The sequence below is a fragment of the Dromiciops gliroides genome, chromosome 1 (assembly GCF_019393635.1).
Source record: "Dromiciops gliroides isolate mDroGli1 chromosome 1, mDroGli1.pri, whole genome shotgun sequence".
NCBI lineage: Eukaryota > Metazoa > Chordata > Mammalia > Microbiotheria > Microbiotheriidae > Dromiciops > Dromiciops gliroides.
The window spans coordinates 593,676,580-593,694,891 of NC_057861.1; the positions used below are offsets into that span (position 1 = coordinate 593,676,580).

General features: G+C 37.3%; 1 protein-coding gene across 31 annotated transcripts in view; it reads right to left on the reverse strand.

The window, feature by feature from the left end:
• Window positions 1-18,312, reverse strand: part of RBFOX1 (RNA binding fox-1 homolog 1) — a 2,803,489-nt gene that overhangs the window by 82,711 nt on the left and 2,702,466 nt on the right. For 26 of the 31 annotated variants that reach the window (XM_043976845.1, XM_043976841.1, XM_043976837.1 and 23 more), the window contains one exon: window positions 4,249-4,329. The exons of the other annotated variants lie outside the window; for them this stretch is intronic. In XM_043976845.1, coding sequence (XP_043832780.1) covers window positions 4,249-4,329 — 81 coding nt within the window. The remainder of the gene's footprint in view (window positions 1-4,248; window positions 4,330-18,312) is intronic. 31 annotated transcript variants of the gene reach the window in all.

Sequence of the window (18,312 nt, forward strand, 5' to 3'; positions counted from 1 at the left end):
GTAATAGAATGTGGTGAAGCTGTGAGGTCCAGAATCCCAGCAGCAGTGAAAGCACCTAAAATAGTAGTGGTTCAGAGCTGCTTAGTTTTAAGAATATTTTGCATAACGGGTGCAGATGTGGAAAAAACAGAGAGTGAACAATCCAAGGGCTAGCGCCTGGGAACCGGGGGTGGGAACAGTATTCCTTCTGTAAGAAGACGTGGGTTCAAATTCTGCCTGTCACTTTACAGGCTGTAACACTGAAAGAAGCAACCCTCCATTGAAGTATAAATGTTGAGAATGACTATTCTTATTACTAGAAGTGTTGTCAGTTGAGAATAATGATTCCTACAACAGCAGCACTACAAACAAAAATATCAACAACAAAAAATCCTGAATTTGTCAAAGCCCTACCTTAACTTGGAGAATACTTAACCCTTAAAACATAGCACAGTCTTTTCCCTTATAAGGTAATGTTAATATAATGACACTGTGGAGAATGTTAGTTACCAGGAAGGCCTCTACCCAACCTAATGGATCAGTTACACCATGGAGTCAGTTCAAAGATTAATGAGATGAACAGCAGGAAACAATTTGAGTAATAGCAGCTTTAAGTAAAATACCTTTCAGTTAACTGTATTTAAAACCCTGGCTACTTGTGTTGGTATTCCTAGTGACTATAAGAATGGAAAGAGTTTTGTATTTGGAGTCATAGGTCCTGAGTTCTAATACTATCTCCCACTTGTGAAAGTCATTATTTCTCCCGCTGCCTCAGTTTCCTAATTTAACAAATGAAGAGATTGGACTAGGTATCCTTCTACTCTATAACCATAATGCTAGGGATGTCCATCAAGTTCATTAAGGAAGAACGACATTGCAAACTTACCTATGTTTAATGTCATTTTCAGTCAAATTCCAGGATTATCATCAGAGTCATTATTTTGCTTACTGTAATGATCAATACATGCTGACTTGATTATACAGCTGATCAGTGAGAAACAGCAAACAAAGCAAGCTAAAGCATTGCTTATCCCATTTAAAACAAATTCAGTTGTTTGTACTAATTAATATTTGACTTGCTCCTCATCATTAAGTGTTATGCTATGGGTAGGTTTATGAACTGCTTTCCCTTCAACCCTTAAAAAAGAAACTTAAATGCTTTAATTTTAAACTAAATGTTGTCTTTAAAAACTTCCTTGGGGGCAGCTAGGTGGCACAGTGGATACAGTACTGGTTCTGGTATCAGGAGGACCCGAGTTCAAACCCAGCCTCAGACACTTGACACTTACTGCCTGTGTGACCCTGGGCAAGTCCCTTAACCCCAGTTGCCTCGTGTCTCACCAAAAACCAAACCAAAACAAAACAAAACCCTTCCTTGGACATTGATTGAGTATAAACTGAAGCATGCTATTTTTCACTTTCATTTTTTCTATTATTCAAGTTTGCTTATATAAGATGACTAATATAAGTTTCCAAATTCTACATAATTGCACATGTATAACCTATATCTGCTTGCTTGCTGCCTCGGGGAGGGGGGAGGAAGGCAGGGAGGAAGAAAGAGAAGGAGGGAGGGATAGAATTTGGAACTCAAAACTTTAAATTAAAATGCTTATTTTTTTAAAGAACATCTTTGGCTGAATCAGTTAAGACAGCAAAAAAAAAAACCAATAACAAGAACAAAACAAAACAAAACCCTTTTTTCTACTTTGGAAGCTGTATCCTTATAGTCCAAAAACATTTTATAAGGAGATAAAGAACAGGGACACCCATTTCCCCCCAAAAAAGAATGGAAAACTGTCACAATGACTCACTAGTTTTAGTATTTACTCCTCTGATCAATTTGCTCTCTACCTGAATGGCTAATGACTGGAGGTGGCTGACAACTCTCAGATCTACCTGATCCATATAAACATTGTAGTAAGACTAAGTACTTCTCACTAGCCCTATCTATTACTGAGCACCCTGTAGAACAGAATCCTTCAATCACCATTTTTGACACGTTTAGGGGAGTCTACTCAAAAAAATGTTCACTCATTCTAAAAATGTTTTGGCTGCTATGTAGTTGGGTGCCAAAAAGTTTCTGGTCAATATGTAATGTAAGATGTGGGATTTTTTTGCCTTTTGTTTTGCCAATCAGATGCTAGAGATGTGCTATACCAAGGTTTTCCATCTCCCTCCTCGCTCCCGCACCATCCCTCTACCTTCAATAAAATATGTTCTTAGATTAGAAGATGCTCTTATATTATGGCCTTCTCTTATTTCCAACTTTCTCAGAAATTGAAGTGAGTTATGGTTTGGGCAAGATTTATAGTCTGGATGTATGTCCTGGGGGATCGAGGACATTGGGGAGGAAACTGACTGTACCCCTTTTCCATGGAGATGTTTTTCATGTCTAGAAGAATGCTTTAAATTTAGATAGGGAAGACTGGAAGGTGCTCGTAGGGTACATCTTGAGCAAGCCAGTACAAAGATGGGAGACTCTTCCCCAACTCATCCGTGGCTGAGAAGTGAATTTTCCTCAAGCAGCTGAAGAATTGGCTATCCTGATTCGTGTCATCATTGTCTTTTTTTTTCCTGTCAAGGCAACTCAAAAAAATTAAAAGGGGAGGGAAAACAGAGAAAATAAGCTCTGGAATTCTGCCCTCCAGCAAGCTCTACTTCTTTGCAAAGACAATGACCACTAAAGTCTTGAAGCAGGCTAAACTATTTTGACTAGTTTGGAAAGGGTCACTTTGTTTCACTGTGCCCAGAACTTTATCGACTGGCAGTGACAAACACTGAACACCCTGTTCTTACTTTTCTGTATACAGCTAACACTGAAATAAATTGTTCTCCTGGTGTTAAAGAGTCTCCATTGTTTCCAAATAACTTCAGTGGCTTCTGGGTTTTTAACAATCTCAACTGAAGAAGTTTTTATCCTTGTGACTGCTTACAACTTCCTGGTCCATCAGGGAAGTCTCCATTCGGTTCTTCAGACTGGGCAATTCGATCACGATCCGGAACTGCAGAATGGCACAATTTGGCCATTTCTGGCCCCAACCCTTTCTCGGTGCAAGCCTCGGACTGCTGCCTCTCTGGAGCTGGTGAAGAGATCTTCAAAGAGGAAGAACCCATCCAGAGTCTGTTCTGAGCAATGTCACTGAAGAAGTCCTTTCTTTTTGACTGTCTTCTCCATTCTTTTGGTCAGTACTTTGCAGTGAATATATACATTGTATGAAATGGATGATAAGGTCTCAGACTAAAGGAAACCCAGACAGCTAAGGATGAGTGTCTCCTCAAGGAGGGACTGAATTATGAGGAATAAGGAGAAGGTGAGAGGACCCCACGGCCCAAATAAGCAGAGACAACTTTTTTTTTTTTGCTCCAGCCCACTTTAAGAATGCCAGGGTCAGGGCAGCTAGGTGGCTCAGTGGATAAAGCACCGGCCTGGATTCAGGAGGACCTGAGTTCAAATCCAGCCTCGGACACTTAGTACATATTAGCTGTGTGACCCTGGGCAAGTCACTTAACCCTCATTGCCCAGCAAAAAAAAAAAAAAAAAAAGGAATCCCAGGGTCATTTGCAGTCATGGAGTTAGGTTGGGGACCTGCTGTCAGTGTAACCAGAAGGCATCCTGCCCACCTCTCCCCACCCACTCTTACCCAGACTCCTCCCATGCTGAAGAGCCAAGAACAGGAGCCATCTCTAAAGACTAGCTGAGCCTGAATCTTAACAGTTTGGGCTTGTTATTCTTTTTTTTCCCCTCAGACTGAATGGAGGCTGAAGCAATTCCTCTTTCTTACAGTAGTCACTTAGAACATTTGGTGAAACAGCTTTGCAAATGACCCACTTGCCAAGGATAAGCAACCCTTTTATAAATGGCAAACAGGGTGCTGATCTTATATACTGCACTGCCTTAATGCCCCTTGAAATGAGGAGAGTTTAGCATGCTATATTTATGGAGTGTTAATTTCATTTTATTTTTTTATTTTTAAGGCTGTGATAGAAGGTAGGCAAAGGGCTGTGGTTCCTCCACCATTGGGACTTATCCGCAGATAACAGAATGAAATTGATGTCTAGACTATGAGGAATCAGACGGGGATGATAATGAGGAGAGTGAATAAGATGCTACAGAAACAGAAAAAAGCATGCTAATGATTATCACCTTAACCTCCACGAAAGCTAGAGTGGGGTAGGGAAGGGAGAGGAGGGGAAACTTACATGGCAGGGAAGGTGATTTGACTCATATTTATGTCACAAAACAAAAATAGAGCCGCAACACTGGCTTACTTGTGGAAGTGTATACTAGTGAACTGGGGGCACTGTACACAGAAGATCCCTCCTGGTTTGCCTGGCACAACAGCACCGTGCCTACAAGAGAGAGAGAGAGATGGTATCTGGTTTTGGAACACGCACACTAAACCTGAGGCATTATGTCAAATTAAAAAAAAAAAAAACACAGCCATATACAAGTGTTCATGGGGCAACAAGAACCAATGAGATTGTCTGCCCACAGGTCTTATATTTCAGAGACCTCAATGAATAATTCTCAAGAAAAAGAGGAAAGTGTTTCTGCCCAACCCAGCCCACCAAGCAGGAATCATCATCATTTTGCAAATTTTGGAGACCTGCTTTCCAGAAAACCTGTTAGGCTAGCCTTTCAAATAAATACAAAGAGAATGTTTTCTGCCTGCAGAGCTCTATTGGACTCAGCCTACTTTTTCCCCCCAGGAGGCACGGAGGTAAGAAGATGAACCAATTCGACATTTATTACTTTTACTTGGCCAATATAAACAGCCAGTCATACGGGGAAAGTAGCTCTCTACAAGACTTTTGCTATTACTATTTCCACTCTTTGATAACCTAGGCCCCCTCTCTTTGAATCTCCTGTTTCAGCTCAAGAGTCTGCTCCACTAACCTTGTGGATAAAGGATGCAAGTCAGCATTCTTCCTTTCCATCCATATGACTATTTTCCCTGCACTAATTGAAAAGTTAGCAGATAGCAAGCATATTACTGCCCCCCCAAACTGATATCTTAGACATGCCTGTTCTTATGATATATTCGGAATAGCTTGACCAAGCTATTCAAATCAGAAATTCTTCAGGAATTATTTTACCTCTTTTCTATTATCGCAAATAAAAAGTAGAGATATTCAGGAAATTTTGAAAAGCATTTAATGTATTTTTAACCTATTATGGACAATGAAAAGATATTCCTAAAGTTCATGTTACCTTCCTTGGGTGGATAAGGTCAACGCTTCCAGTTTATTCCTCTATTACCACCAAAAAAGAATGGAAGTTAACTCTACCTCAAAAAGTCCATTTATTACAAATATTTAGCTGTAATAATGAGTTCTTCTGTTCCTTGAAGCCTTACTCCTAAGACTGAAAGCTAGAACTACAGAATGACCACAAAACCTTTAAGTTCAAAGAACAAAGTTCAAATAAAAAAATTCTTCTCCCAGCTTTTTTTTTTAACAGCATCAGGTATATTTGGGTATGAAGAACAATTTTCTGAAGGCGAGAAAAACAAACCCAGACTTAGAGGGCAAGAAAGCTCAATTTTACTTGTTAATGGTTTTTTTTATGTGAGTTAACACAGAAAATAAAAAGCAAATGTTGGGGAGCAAGGAGGCGTAAACAGGGTATTATAATTTTGAATTACATATCTGAAGTGGTTAAGATGACTTGCTAATAAGAATTATTCTCATTTAATGTCATCCAAACTTTCTTAATTTCATACTTTCTCAACTTTCACTCTTTATGAACCCATCTCCCAAAATAAGATATGCCTAAAATTCTCAACACACAGCTCAATGCCATTAAGAATCAAATATAGCTTTTCCACATACAGACTTGCAGATGAAAAAAAAAAGGGATCAATTTGCAGAATGTTGGCCTACCAACCAGACATCTTCCATTCCTTTCCCTGATTACTTAAGAGTTCCAGACTATGACAACTCAAGTGGAATTCCTAAAATTGGCTTCACAGGGGCAGGGTGGGGGGAGGGGACACAAATTATTATGAGGTCCTAGGACTTAGGTTGTCCCAATCCTAATCCCAATTCATTAGTTAAAGGGGCAGCTAGGTGACACAGTGGATAAAGCCCTGGATTCAGGAAGACTTGAGTTCAAATCTGGCCTCAGACACTTGACACTTACTAGCTGTGTGACCCTGGGCAAGTCACTTAACCCCCATTGCCCTGCCAAAAAACCCCGCAAAAATCCAAAACCAATTCATTAGTTAAAATCTTTCCCTTCTATAACTATAGTCCATTAATGCTATATCACAGACCATAACTATAAATGGAAATTTTTGGAAGGTCTTAATTTTTCTTAATTTGACATTTTCTATTTTTATTCTGCATAACCACTTTTTAAAAAGAAAATGCTGATTTTAAATCAACCAGAAAGAATACACCTTTTTTGGAAAGGCTATCTACTTTGCTTCAGATGTACTTCTTCCACCCAACAAAACCAGGTTGTCTTATATGTGATCCTATCTACTTTAAATAATACTGTCAATACTTATAACTTGAATTTTTGAAGTCAGTAGGATTCATTTTAATGAGTGGTAAAGTTTCTTGGGTTACCTATGTTTCAAATTTAAAATAATCTATTTGTAGTGAAAATATCCAGGAGATTTAATTATTCGACAATAAGGCCCTGAGGGGACATGCCAATATCCTGGATACAATTTACAGAATCCCAACAGAGTGAAATATAGGATTTTTGTTAGAATGCTAAATTCTGGCAGAATAAAATGAAATCTTGTTCTTCTTCTGTTGTTTTATATAAGAAACCGTATTTGAATAAAGTTCTTCAGATACCTTCCTGTTACTCAGACACACACATACACATACACACACACACACACACACACACACACACACACTCACTAGCCATATGCCATAAGGCTGACCTTTGTAAAATAACAATCAACATCAGCCACAGGGCTCAGTTTTTAGATTACCTAAATATGCATTCCCATCCAATTTATAATATATTTATGTATTCAGTTAGGACCTCTGTGACCTTTTAGTATAAAAAACCTTGAAACTCAAGAAAACCAAACAGCAAAAATATTATTTAATATTAATGTAATTTTGAGTGTTTATTTTTTTAACTGAAGTCAATTGGGCAAATACATATGTGGGTCTCCCAGTGAGCTCTTCTTTTATACTTTAAAAAATACAGAGAGAGATTTTTCACACTTTTCATGATCACGCTTGGCTCTTTTCTGAGCTTATTTTTGCAGACTAGAACTCAAATACCAAAACCAGGGCTACAGATGTACAAGTCCTGCAGGCTAGATTTTTAAAAATCTACCTTTTGCATCTTTGCAAAGTCATTCATTGATTTCAAATGAAAAGCTGGATTATTGATAACCGGAAATGGCATCAAACAAATGGAGCAAATTATGTCTTGGGTGAATAACTGGAGATTATTCCCCAAAAGTCATACTGAGTAAATTATGATAAAATAACCACCAGCATTCTAAATGATGGAAAAATACACAAAGGAGACAGCAGAATATAGGACTATTTGGATTAGCAGAAAATTTTCTGCTATGGTTACCTCAAATTACCCCCATGAAGAAAGGATGCTAAGTTTAAAGAGTGGTGTAATCAACAGACAACAGTGACAAAAGAATAATAGTGAGCCTTGGTACCTTATTCTGAGAAAACACCAAGAAATTCTAACCCTAGAGCTTGGTCTCACAGGTTATCCAGGAACTCAAGTACTTAATGGGCTCAGCTTGAAGGATTGAAATAGAAACTTGCCATTGGTTCAAAATAGTCATATTTATTTAAGTTTTTTACTCCTATGGTTACTGACTTATTAGCCAAGTGCCTTAAGGATCCACTGCTGTTTTCTGTGAATTTGGTGAAAGAAGACTGAGTCAACTCAAGTAAATCCATAAGTCAGGGTGAAATTCTGCTAGGCAAGCAAAATTCTGATTTTATCTTACAACTTTGAAAGAAAGGCAGAGTGTTATCCTATAAGCATCATCCTGTGACTGGGTACTTAGGGTTTGTATTCCTTTCCATATGTGCCTAAGAGTAGATGTATTAAATTCCCTGCTTTTCCCTACATAATACTGAACATGAAAACATTGTGGTCAAAATGGACTATAGTAGAAATAGTGATTATAGTATGGAGTAGTGGAAAGACATTGGGTTTGAATTATGTCTCTTCTACTTACAGGTGCTCACCTTCCTCATCTCATAACATGAGAAGTATGGACTAAAGTATTTCGAAAGTTTCTTTCACTTATAGTTCCTACGATAAAGAGATGTGGAACTATGGGTGTATAATGTTGCATACAAATTCAGACAAGGTGCTAAATGGGTTTTTTTGTTATAAAGGAGAGTTCTGTGGTTCTCACAGACACAAGTACATGTATATGGGGGGTACTGGAAAATAACTTCTATAAAACACCACCACCACCACCACCGCAAAGGCATCTATAAAACTTTTTCTTTTCAATACCAGAGGGGAAAAAATGTTTCCAGTATAGTTGTTTTGTAGGTTGGACTCCTAAATAGGATGCTTGAAATACTTGATAATCAATGGCACACTTTCCCCTACCCTCAGGCCACAAAATAAAAATAAAATATGGTTTTCAAAATATGCTTCTGGAAAGGATCCATATAAGTGAATGCTTAATACCTCTGTCTTGGTTAATGAGTTGGCTCTGGTTTTTAACAACTGTCCTGGTATAAAAACTGGTTCTCTTGTTGGCCAACTCTCAGTATCTAAATTGGGTAAGTAGTTTCTGGAGTTGTTACCTGGTATGTTTAAGTGACTGTCTATTTCTGGGGAATAGTATGAAGGTTTTAAACCACTCAAAATGAGTGTGTGGGGTCTGTCTTTCAAGACTGCATTTAAATAGATTTAGACCGAAGGAATCTTAGCTTTTCCTGTTTAGCGGTCCAGGCTAAACAACACTTGTTTCATACCGACTATAAAAGTCTCAGATTAGGTAAGTTTAGTGATGAATCTGATGGCTCTTAGTCTTGTTTGAAAGTCTGAACTTTATTGTCCTAGATGTTTTTTGTCTGAAGATTTGGGATTTTTCTGGTCCTGGGTGCTAGCTCTGTCTGTCTGTCATGGCTGAAGCCAGCTGTGTTTGCCTATCATTTCTTTTTTCTTTTTTTTTTTTTTTTTTAGTGAGGCAATTGAGGCCAAGTGACCTGCCCAGGGTCACACAGCCAGCAAGTGTCAAGTGTCTAAGGCCGGACGCAAACTCAGGTCCTCCTGACTCCAGGGACGGTGCTCTATCCGCTGCGCCATCTAGCTGCCCCCTGCCTATCATTTCTACCATACCTTTCTGGTTCTCTTTGACAGCTATGGCTGCCTGTCTTCTCTACCTTCCTGGACTGTGTCACATAAATATGATTAATAACATAGAAGAGGGGAGATCTAAGGCCCTCCTGCTTTCCCAAAAGAAATGGTGGCTTATTGTTCATATACCCAATATAATGCTAAGATATGGCAGTTTTTGAAAAGTGGAATTTTATAGTTGGTATGACTCCAGGGAGGAACCTTTGATCACACATTAAAAGGGAAAAAAATCAAGACAAGAAATAAGCAGCCTGCAAAAAATCAGTGCCAAATCCATTCTCCAACAGTCTTTGTTTTTAAAAGTGCTACTAATAATGATTTCTCTTCTAACAACGTTTTGAATTTAGATAACTTACCTTCCAAATTTCACATCTATTCTATTACCTCAGTTGAGTTTTGTCTCATGACTATCCATGTTAGGAGAGATCATGTTTTATGAGGCCAGTTTTATAGATGCTGAAAGTGAGGTACACAGAAACTCAGTTGTCTACCATAGGTCTTTCCTGATTCTTACACCAAGGTTTCTAGTGATTATGATCTCCTTCTATTACTTTGAGAATAACTTTTCCAAAAAAAGTTGTATAGTTGTAGAAAAAGAAAAATGCCTCAATACAAAAAGTCTGAAAACATTTTTCTCCATCTCACAAAGGGGAATTAAAGTAATGAAGCCAACCATTTTTTTTTGTGGGGCAATGGGGGTTAAGTGACTTGCCCAGGATCACACAGCTAGTAAGTGTCAAGTGTCTGAGGCTGGATTTGAACTCAGGTACTCCGGAATCCAGGGCCGGTGCTTTATCCACTGCGCCACCTAGCTGCCCCCCCAAGCATTTTTTTAACCTCTCCTCCTTCCATGGTAGAAGAAAGAGAGTTCTTTGGTTTGATTGTCTCAAGCTTTATTAAAAGTATAAAAGAATTCGAGTCAGTGGAATGGTTCAATAGATAGAGGACTGGACCTGCAGTCAAAAAGACCTAAGTTCAAGTTCAGTCTTACCCACTTACTAGCTGTGTGAACCTCACTTAATCTGTCCGTCTCAGTTTCTTCATCTGCAAAATGGGGATAGTAATGGTATCTACCTTCCAGGGCTGTGGTGAAAATAAAATAACATTTGGAAAGTGCTTTGTAAACATTAAAGTGCTAACGAATGCTATTAATATTGTTCTTCATTGTTCAGTAATTTTTTGGTTTTGTCAGACAGTGACCTCATTTGGGGTTTTCTTGGCAAAGATATTGGAGTGGTCTGCCATTTCCTTTCCAAGTTCATTTTACAGATGAGGAAACTGAGGCAAATAGGATTAAGTGACTTACACGGGGTCACACAGCTAAAGGAGTCTTCCTGACTTTAAGCCAGGCACTCTATCCACAGCACTACTTAGTTACTTTTAATATTATTATTTATTTAAATGGTTTAGTCAAAATGACTATGGTTAAAACTGCTATTCTGGACCTTTACAGTGGCAACAACTGAATGGATACATAGATCAAACGTTATCCATGTATCATTTCCTTTTTGAGAAACTGAGGGGTTTTTGTGTTATAAAAGTATAGCAAAAAACCAATAAAACACTGCTAGATGTGCTCAACAAAGATAGTCATGTGGGTTGGAAGGAACCAGAACAATGACTTTATCTCCTTAGCTTACCTTTTTTTTCTGGCTCTTATTCATTCGTGTGTTAAGTTGGAGAAAATCTAAAGCGTATCTAAGAGAATCTATCCTAAAATTATATAGTTATCTACAACAGAAGGCTTTGCTCTTCACCCAGACATTGGGGTCAAAAAAGTCCTAAACTTAGCCTGGGAGTCACTTTGTTTGATTTTCGTAAGAAGGGTTTGTTGGCTATTGCCAAGACCTGTGAGCCTGCCTCTGGAAGAATGAAAGTAAAAAGTTTTAGGTAGTACTGAAGAAATGAGTCCAGAACTCAGTACCAGAGAGCATCTCATCCAAGTCTCCAGACCTGACAGCTATGAGAGCAATGATTAGCGGAGACTACAAGACCAGTTGAGCAACATAATCAACAGAGATATCACAGGACCAGCTAAGCAACAAGACCAGCAAGCATCTATGGAGCAGAGACTACATACATATAACCAATCATCTCCACAACATTAGCAGAACACAGAAGGGAAAAGAAATTATAATAGCTAGCACTTATAAAGCACTTTAAGATTTGCCAAGGGCTTAAAAAATATCTCATTTTATCCTTACCATAGCCCTGGGAGAGAGGTGCAATTATTAAGCAGGTACTAGTGTTATTAAGTAGAGCATGGATGCCACCCCCCAAAAGATGCTGTCATCACAAGAAGAAATCAGTGACCCTGAAATCACAGATGTGAGCCACCATTTCACAGAGATTTGTCACATGTGCCCTTTATGTGTGATTTCCTATGTGTGCTCACTGTCTTTACTAACATTTTATATATTTGTGGAAGAGTATGTCTTACATTTCTGGAGAGATTATGTTACTGTTAAGTAACTTGGTTAACTATCTTGATGTTGAACTGATTGTGTCCTCTGACTAAAGAAAAAGTAAGCCCAATGGTGTAGTTTTAGGATCACTGTAGGTTTGAGTGGATGTGGCTACACAAAATCCTTTGAAACTGAAGGAGTTTCTGGAGTAGGGGTCCATGTGGGAGAGCAGGTTGGTGAGCCTTAGGTTTGACACCCTCTGAAACCTTTGCATCTTCCACAAAGGGGGTAACTCTTACCCTTTATTGTTACTACCATTGGTTTCTAATCCACTGAAAAAAAATATATCTGATAGCCCTGGTGTGCCAGCCCTTATTATTAAACATTGTCTAAAAGCCACCTAAGTAACATGGAGCCAACCTAAGCAATATATTCATAATGATTACCTTGATGGTTTTTAGGGCTACTGCCTCATCTGTATGACCTCAGGCAAATCATTTGTCCTCTCTGAGCTACTGTTCCCTTATCTGAAAAATGACCATTAACATTCTATGACTTGATAGAAAATGAGTTTTGGGGTATACCAGATTGATAAACTCTTCAATTTATTTCAAATACAAGTTATTTGTAAATGAAATTGTTTATAAATCAAATCCCTGTTGAAATGCAAAGGTGGGGGGTTAGAGGTTATTTGTATTTAAATGGTTCCTTAAAATGATTTTTTTATTATGTGTATAATTTTCCCTCCAATTTATTTAGTAAATTTTCTTCTTCATAAATCAGATTTTCTTAATAGAGCACTCTCCATAAACTTGCTTCCCAATCTTGAGTCCTTCTTACCCCAACCCTGCCAAAAAGGTCATACTGGTAGTTGCATGAATGAAATCAGTTACTGTTGCCTACTTAACTAGTATAGCTGTATCAATTGCAGGCAAGTCTATTTGCAAGGCTGGTTTAGAATATTTCTGTTACCTAGTGATTCCTAGCCTGTAGTCTAAAACATTATGGGATACTAGTGATAGCACAAAATTTTCAAAGCCTTCTGAATTTTTTTCATTCACTTTCATTTTAAAAATTATCATGTTCACTGAACAGGTGGTATGAAGGTAACTTAAAAAGTGATGGGATTAAACAAATCCCAATTCACTGCCACCTGCACACATACCTATTGGTAAGACTCATTCTAGGACCTACCCTATACAGAACAATGTGGTAGGCAATGGGAGGAAGGGAGGGAGGTTATAACGTATGGATAAGGGACATTCCATTACCTCATGAGCAAAAATTAAACTCATAGAAATTATGAAAGCAACTTAAAATATGGCTACCTAGAAATCTTGAAGTTTTCCTAACTATATTCAACAAGCTCTCCAACCTATAAATAAGTGGAAACCTCTCTCGATGCAGCTCTGTACACTTAAACTAGTCCAGGGAAGTTGGATGCTAACACTAATTCACTGTGTTTGTGTGTTTAACAATGTTGATGAGTATTTACAGGGAAATTCCTACTGAACCACATTTATATCTTCAAGAAGTCATTAAGGGACCTCTAAGGCCTTCCAAAGATACAATGGGCTGATTTGTATCTTTTCTTTAAAAAAAAAAAAAAGAAAAGAAAAGAAAAGGCAAGACAGCAAGCCACTGGCAATGACTGGGATATGATCATTTCATTGACTAAGGTAAGGAAGGTAAAGAAGATATAAATGGCAACTTTGTATTACTTGACATGGCTGGGCCAAATACCCCCAATTATGAACATTAACTCTTTTCAGACATTTTATTTCATTATTTCTTCAAGGAAAAAAGTAATATAAAAAGAAAAACATTGAAGGTAGTAGATTTTTTAAAGCAGCTTCCACACAAGAGCTGATGATTTCTGTTTTCAAATTTTCTATTTTCTGAGTAAAAATCCTAAACTCTTCTCTGCTTTGTAGGTTAGAGTTTTGTTTTCTTTTGTTTTTAAATAATAAAAACCAAACAACTCCAATAGTCACAGAATCAGGTTCAAATGAAACTTAGTGGCCGTATAATATAGTCCAACACGTAACAATATAAAAATTCCCTTAACAAACAAACAACCGCAGAACTAGTCATCTGGTCTTGACTATGTCAGAGTAGGAAATATATTTATGTATATTTATTTTTTTTAAATGGCTTGTTTGTTAAAAACACCCTCCCACCCCAAATCAACTTAGGGCAGAGAATAAGTATCGAATATTTCAGATCACGAAAATTGTTTCTGACAAATGATCAAGTGTTTGAAGGCAATGGCTTTAATAGGAAATACCTTCATTTTATTTATGTATCACATATACCAAAAAAAAAAAAACAAAACCCACAAACAAACATACAAAGCAATAATGCACACAAGTCCCAGACTAAATATTTGTGATACTGGGGTATACATTTCTTTAAAATTATGCCAAGTTTAACACAATGATAAATGCATGTCAATTAACCTTGCACCAGATTTAAATGTATAACCCATTAACTAATTTAATCTCTCAAAAAATAACAGCCGTTGGCATTATTCTTTGAATAATCCTTGTTTAGTTTCCATAATGGTATACATTTTAATGAAAAACTCATTATAATGTAGCATAAGGCATAATTAATTCTGGATCATTCCTTTGGTGTAAATCGCTAGTACAGATGCTGAATTCCATTTTCTACTGACTTTATTAATTTTTCATAAACCAATATTTCGACTGTAATGGGTTGTAACAGTTCCATAGAAGTTTTAGAAATGCATTAACTGTCATCAATGCTGTTAATCTAAGTAGAGTTTTGCCATTTGTATGTTAGTATTTTAGCTCTATGTTTTTTTAAACCTCTGGTAGTTTTTTCTATCCTGTGAATATGAGTATTTGTTTAATTAACATAAAGAATATTAAATAATATTTGACTAATTTGTCTATATTTACATAATGACTTAATCACTTGAACTAATAATGGTGTGCTATAAATTTACAAGGATGGATACTCTAATTGGTAAGAGGAAAAAATCTTCAAAAATGAAATGACATTCAATTGAATTGCAAAGCAAATAAAAACACAAAAACAAAATCTCCTTTGCACTTCTCTATTCTTTGCTCACAGATACGGTGCCACTCACTCCAGTACTCAGATATTATAACAATCCTGGAGTTCAATACTAAAACTACCTTTAACTTACACTTAACTTGGCCACAAATGGTGGACAAGTACAGATACAACCTGACCCCTCTTACCCTTTTAGTGGTTAATCTATCCATTAACCATCGTGAGGGTTTTTGGGTTTGTTTTTTTTTAAAGAAAGAAAACCATCTATTCATTTAACCCTTATTAAGTATTGCTACGTGCACTACTTTGAGCACTGTACGTAATAATCCTAGGTGTATACGAATATAGTCCATGACTTGACAACAGTAAGGTACCCCCACTGAATATATTCCCCGTGAAGAAGTAATAGATGAACTCATACTCTTCTGATCCCCACTCTGAACCAACAGCATACATGTGAGAGTTGGGTGACCAAGTTAAGGATGCAATCAATAGCCCTGAAACAGAGCAAAGCTAACTGGCCTATGGAACAATTGATCTGATGATCTTTACCTTATAATCCCTGCATTCTAACAAACTGAACTGAAAAGCCATGGATTCTTTCTTCCCAAAGTATATTAAGTATGGCATCTGATCTATCTCCTTGGACCTGCAAACATAAAGGGACTATGTATGGCTACCCCCAAGTTATTGTTAACCATGCTATGATGTCAATGAGTAATTCTTTTAAAGGCTCTTTTTACATGAGCTTTAAAACTTTGTTTTCTTCTTTCCTTATAGAGATTCACTACATAATGTTCAATACATTTATGTTTCTGTTAATTTTAAAATCCACCAACAGCAAATCGAAGGCTCCTATAGTTTCTTTTTTGGGGGGGGGGGGGGAGAGGCAATGAGGGTTAAGTGACTTGCCCAGGGTCACACAGCTAGTGTCAAGTGTCTGAGGCCAGATTTGAGCTCAGGTCCTCCTGAATCCAGGGCTGGTGCTTTATCCACTGCGCCACCTAGCTACCCGCTATAGTTTCTTATAGATACACATTGAAAGAGACCATAAGAGTATATCCCTCGTACAGACATTGTTGGAGATTTCTGTTTATATATAAATAATGCTGAGTGGTTTCCAGGAGAAAAAAAAGTAATAATTTTTTGAAATAATATGTTCTTAGAAATTTTAATTTCTTTAATTTATTTTAATTTCTTAATCGCTCAGTATCTCCCTTCCCATGCAGACTTTTTTTGGTCGTGTCTGACTCGATGTGGAGTTTTCTTGGCAAAGATACTGGCATATTTTCCATTTCCTTCTCCAGCTCACTTTTCAGATGAGGAAGCTGAGGCAAACAGGCTTAAGTGACTTTCCTAGGGTCACAAAGTATCTGAGGTCAGGCTTGAACTCAGGAAGATGAGACTTCCTGACTATAGACCTGACACTCTACCCATTGTGCCACCTAGCTCCCTCATTTCCCTACTACTAGGTAAATTTGTACTGCCCTCATCCTTTCAGCAAAATGCCCAAAGAGACAGTTCTAGAGGGTTTTTGTATCAGGGACCTGGAGTCCAATTGCCAGTTACTTAAATATTTCTACTAATTTATGTCTTCAAAGTATCCGACACCATTAGCTGTTGTGAAGTTACCAAGAAAACTCTGGTTTTCTTGAGATTTTCATGTGCAACAGAAACAATCAATCAACAAGTATTTAATTGAAACAATTAATTATAGAATACAAGCATTTCATGTATTGAAGGTAAAAATCACAACTATATTCCATATATATATAATATATGCATATATATATAAGTTAATAAGGTGTCTCTTTAAATGTTTAAAATTTATTTCATGAAATATTTCCCAATTACATGTAATATGATTTTTTTTCTAGCCCATTCCCTTCCTACCAATAAAGAGGGTCATAGTTCTGAGAGGTTCAATTTTAGTCTGCTTGTATGTATTATAAACGTATGCTACACAAAGATGCATCGTGGGATAAAGGACTCATGAAAGACTATTTCTAGTGTTTAATGAAACTATTCTAAAACAAAAAGTTGAATGCAGTCATCTTCAGGATTCCTGGAGAAACACATACACAAAGACAAGAAAAATGTAGCAGAGTGAATCAAGAGCTGGCCTTCAGAGCCAGGACGATCTGTGTTTTGGTCTTATCTCTGACACACAATGGCTGTGTGACCATAGGCAAGTCACTGAAACTCTCAGTGCCCCAGGTGATTCTCTAAGACTATTAATTGCAGAAAAGGTGCTAACCTGCCTTGGTATAGGGAGTTCCTTCATCATGGGGTTCCCTATAACAATGAATTCACAATATCCAGTTCCTATCCAAACATATACTTCAAATTATTAAGAGTGTGTGTACACCTAAATATATATTGTGTATGTGTATGTAGGCAGATTAGAAAGGTCTGCTTTATCGAGTGGGCCAGAGCAAGGGACAAACTACTATCCTTGAGGGTAGAGACTGTGTTTTTGCTTTTCTTTATATCACCAGTACTTAATGACTTACTATCTAAGAGGAAGACTAAAGTTATGTAGCAAGGAATCCATTCAGGCAACCAAATGCATTCACTGAGAATTAAAAGCTGAAAAATTCTTATGGAATTCTATCCAGGTAGCATGATCTCTAAAGATGTAGATGCTGATTGACAAAGAAGTTGAAACATGAGTCAGGAAAGTCTGTGTCCTTTCAGAAGCTGACAGGGGAAGGCATCAAGCTTCAGCTTGAACTGAAAGTCTAGAAACTGGAAGTCATTTACAACCTTCTTGACACAACTACAAGACTTGTGATATCTATGGCAGGTACATATAACCTCCGGAACAATTTAATCTAATCAGGATAATCTTTACTTTTGCAACTTAGAACTGTATAAAAAGATAGACTAACTCATCGAGAACCATAGAAAAATGATGGTTTTCTCTGGCATTCTGTTTAATGAAAATTTCTCTCATCAATAAACACTCTCGTCTACCCTACAATGCAATAATTGGTTTTTTAAAAAAATATTTTGAGTTGTATTTTTAATTGTTTGAAAATGAATAATCTGCAAGAGGAATATGGAATTGTGATTGATAGAAACTAGGCTGCAAATCACCTTAGAATTCTTTTTTTGTTGTTTTTTTTTTGTTTTTTTTTTGTTTTCTTGCAGGGCAATGAGGGTTAAGTGACTTGCCCAGGGTCACACAGCTAGTAAGTATCAAGTGTTTGAGGCTGGATTTGAACTCAGGTACTTCTGAATCCAGGGCTGGTGCCCTATCCCCTGTGCCACCTAGCTGCCCCCTTAGAATTCATTTTATAGGTGAAGAAACAGGATCAGAAACATTCAGTGACCCTGGTCACACATTTAGTGGCAAAAATAGAACTGGAATTCAGGTCTAAAGGGTTAGGACTGGTGCTATATTCTAAACAGATTCTCTTTCCCCTATTCCCATCCCCACAGCATTCTACATTCCACTTAAAGAATGAATATGTCAAAGGGAACATCTCTCTTTCTACTGTGGGCCTATGTGACTATGGATTAAAATATTAGATTAACCAAAACATTCCATTCCCT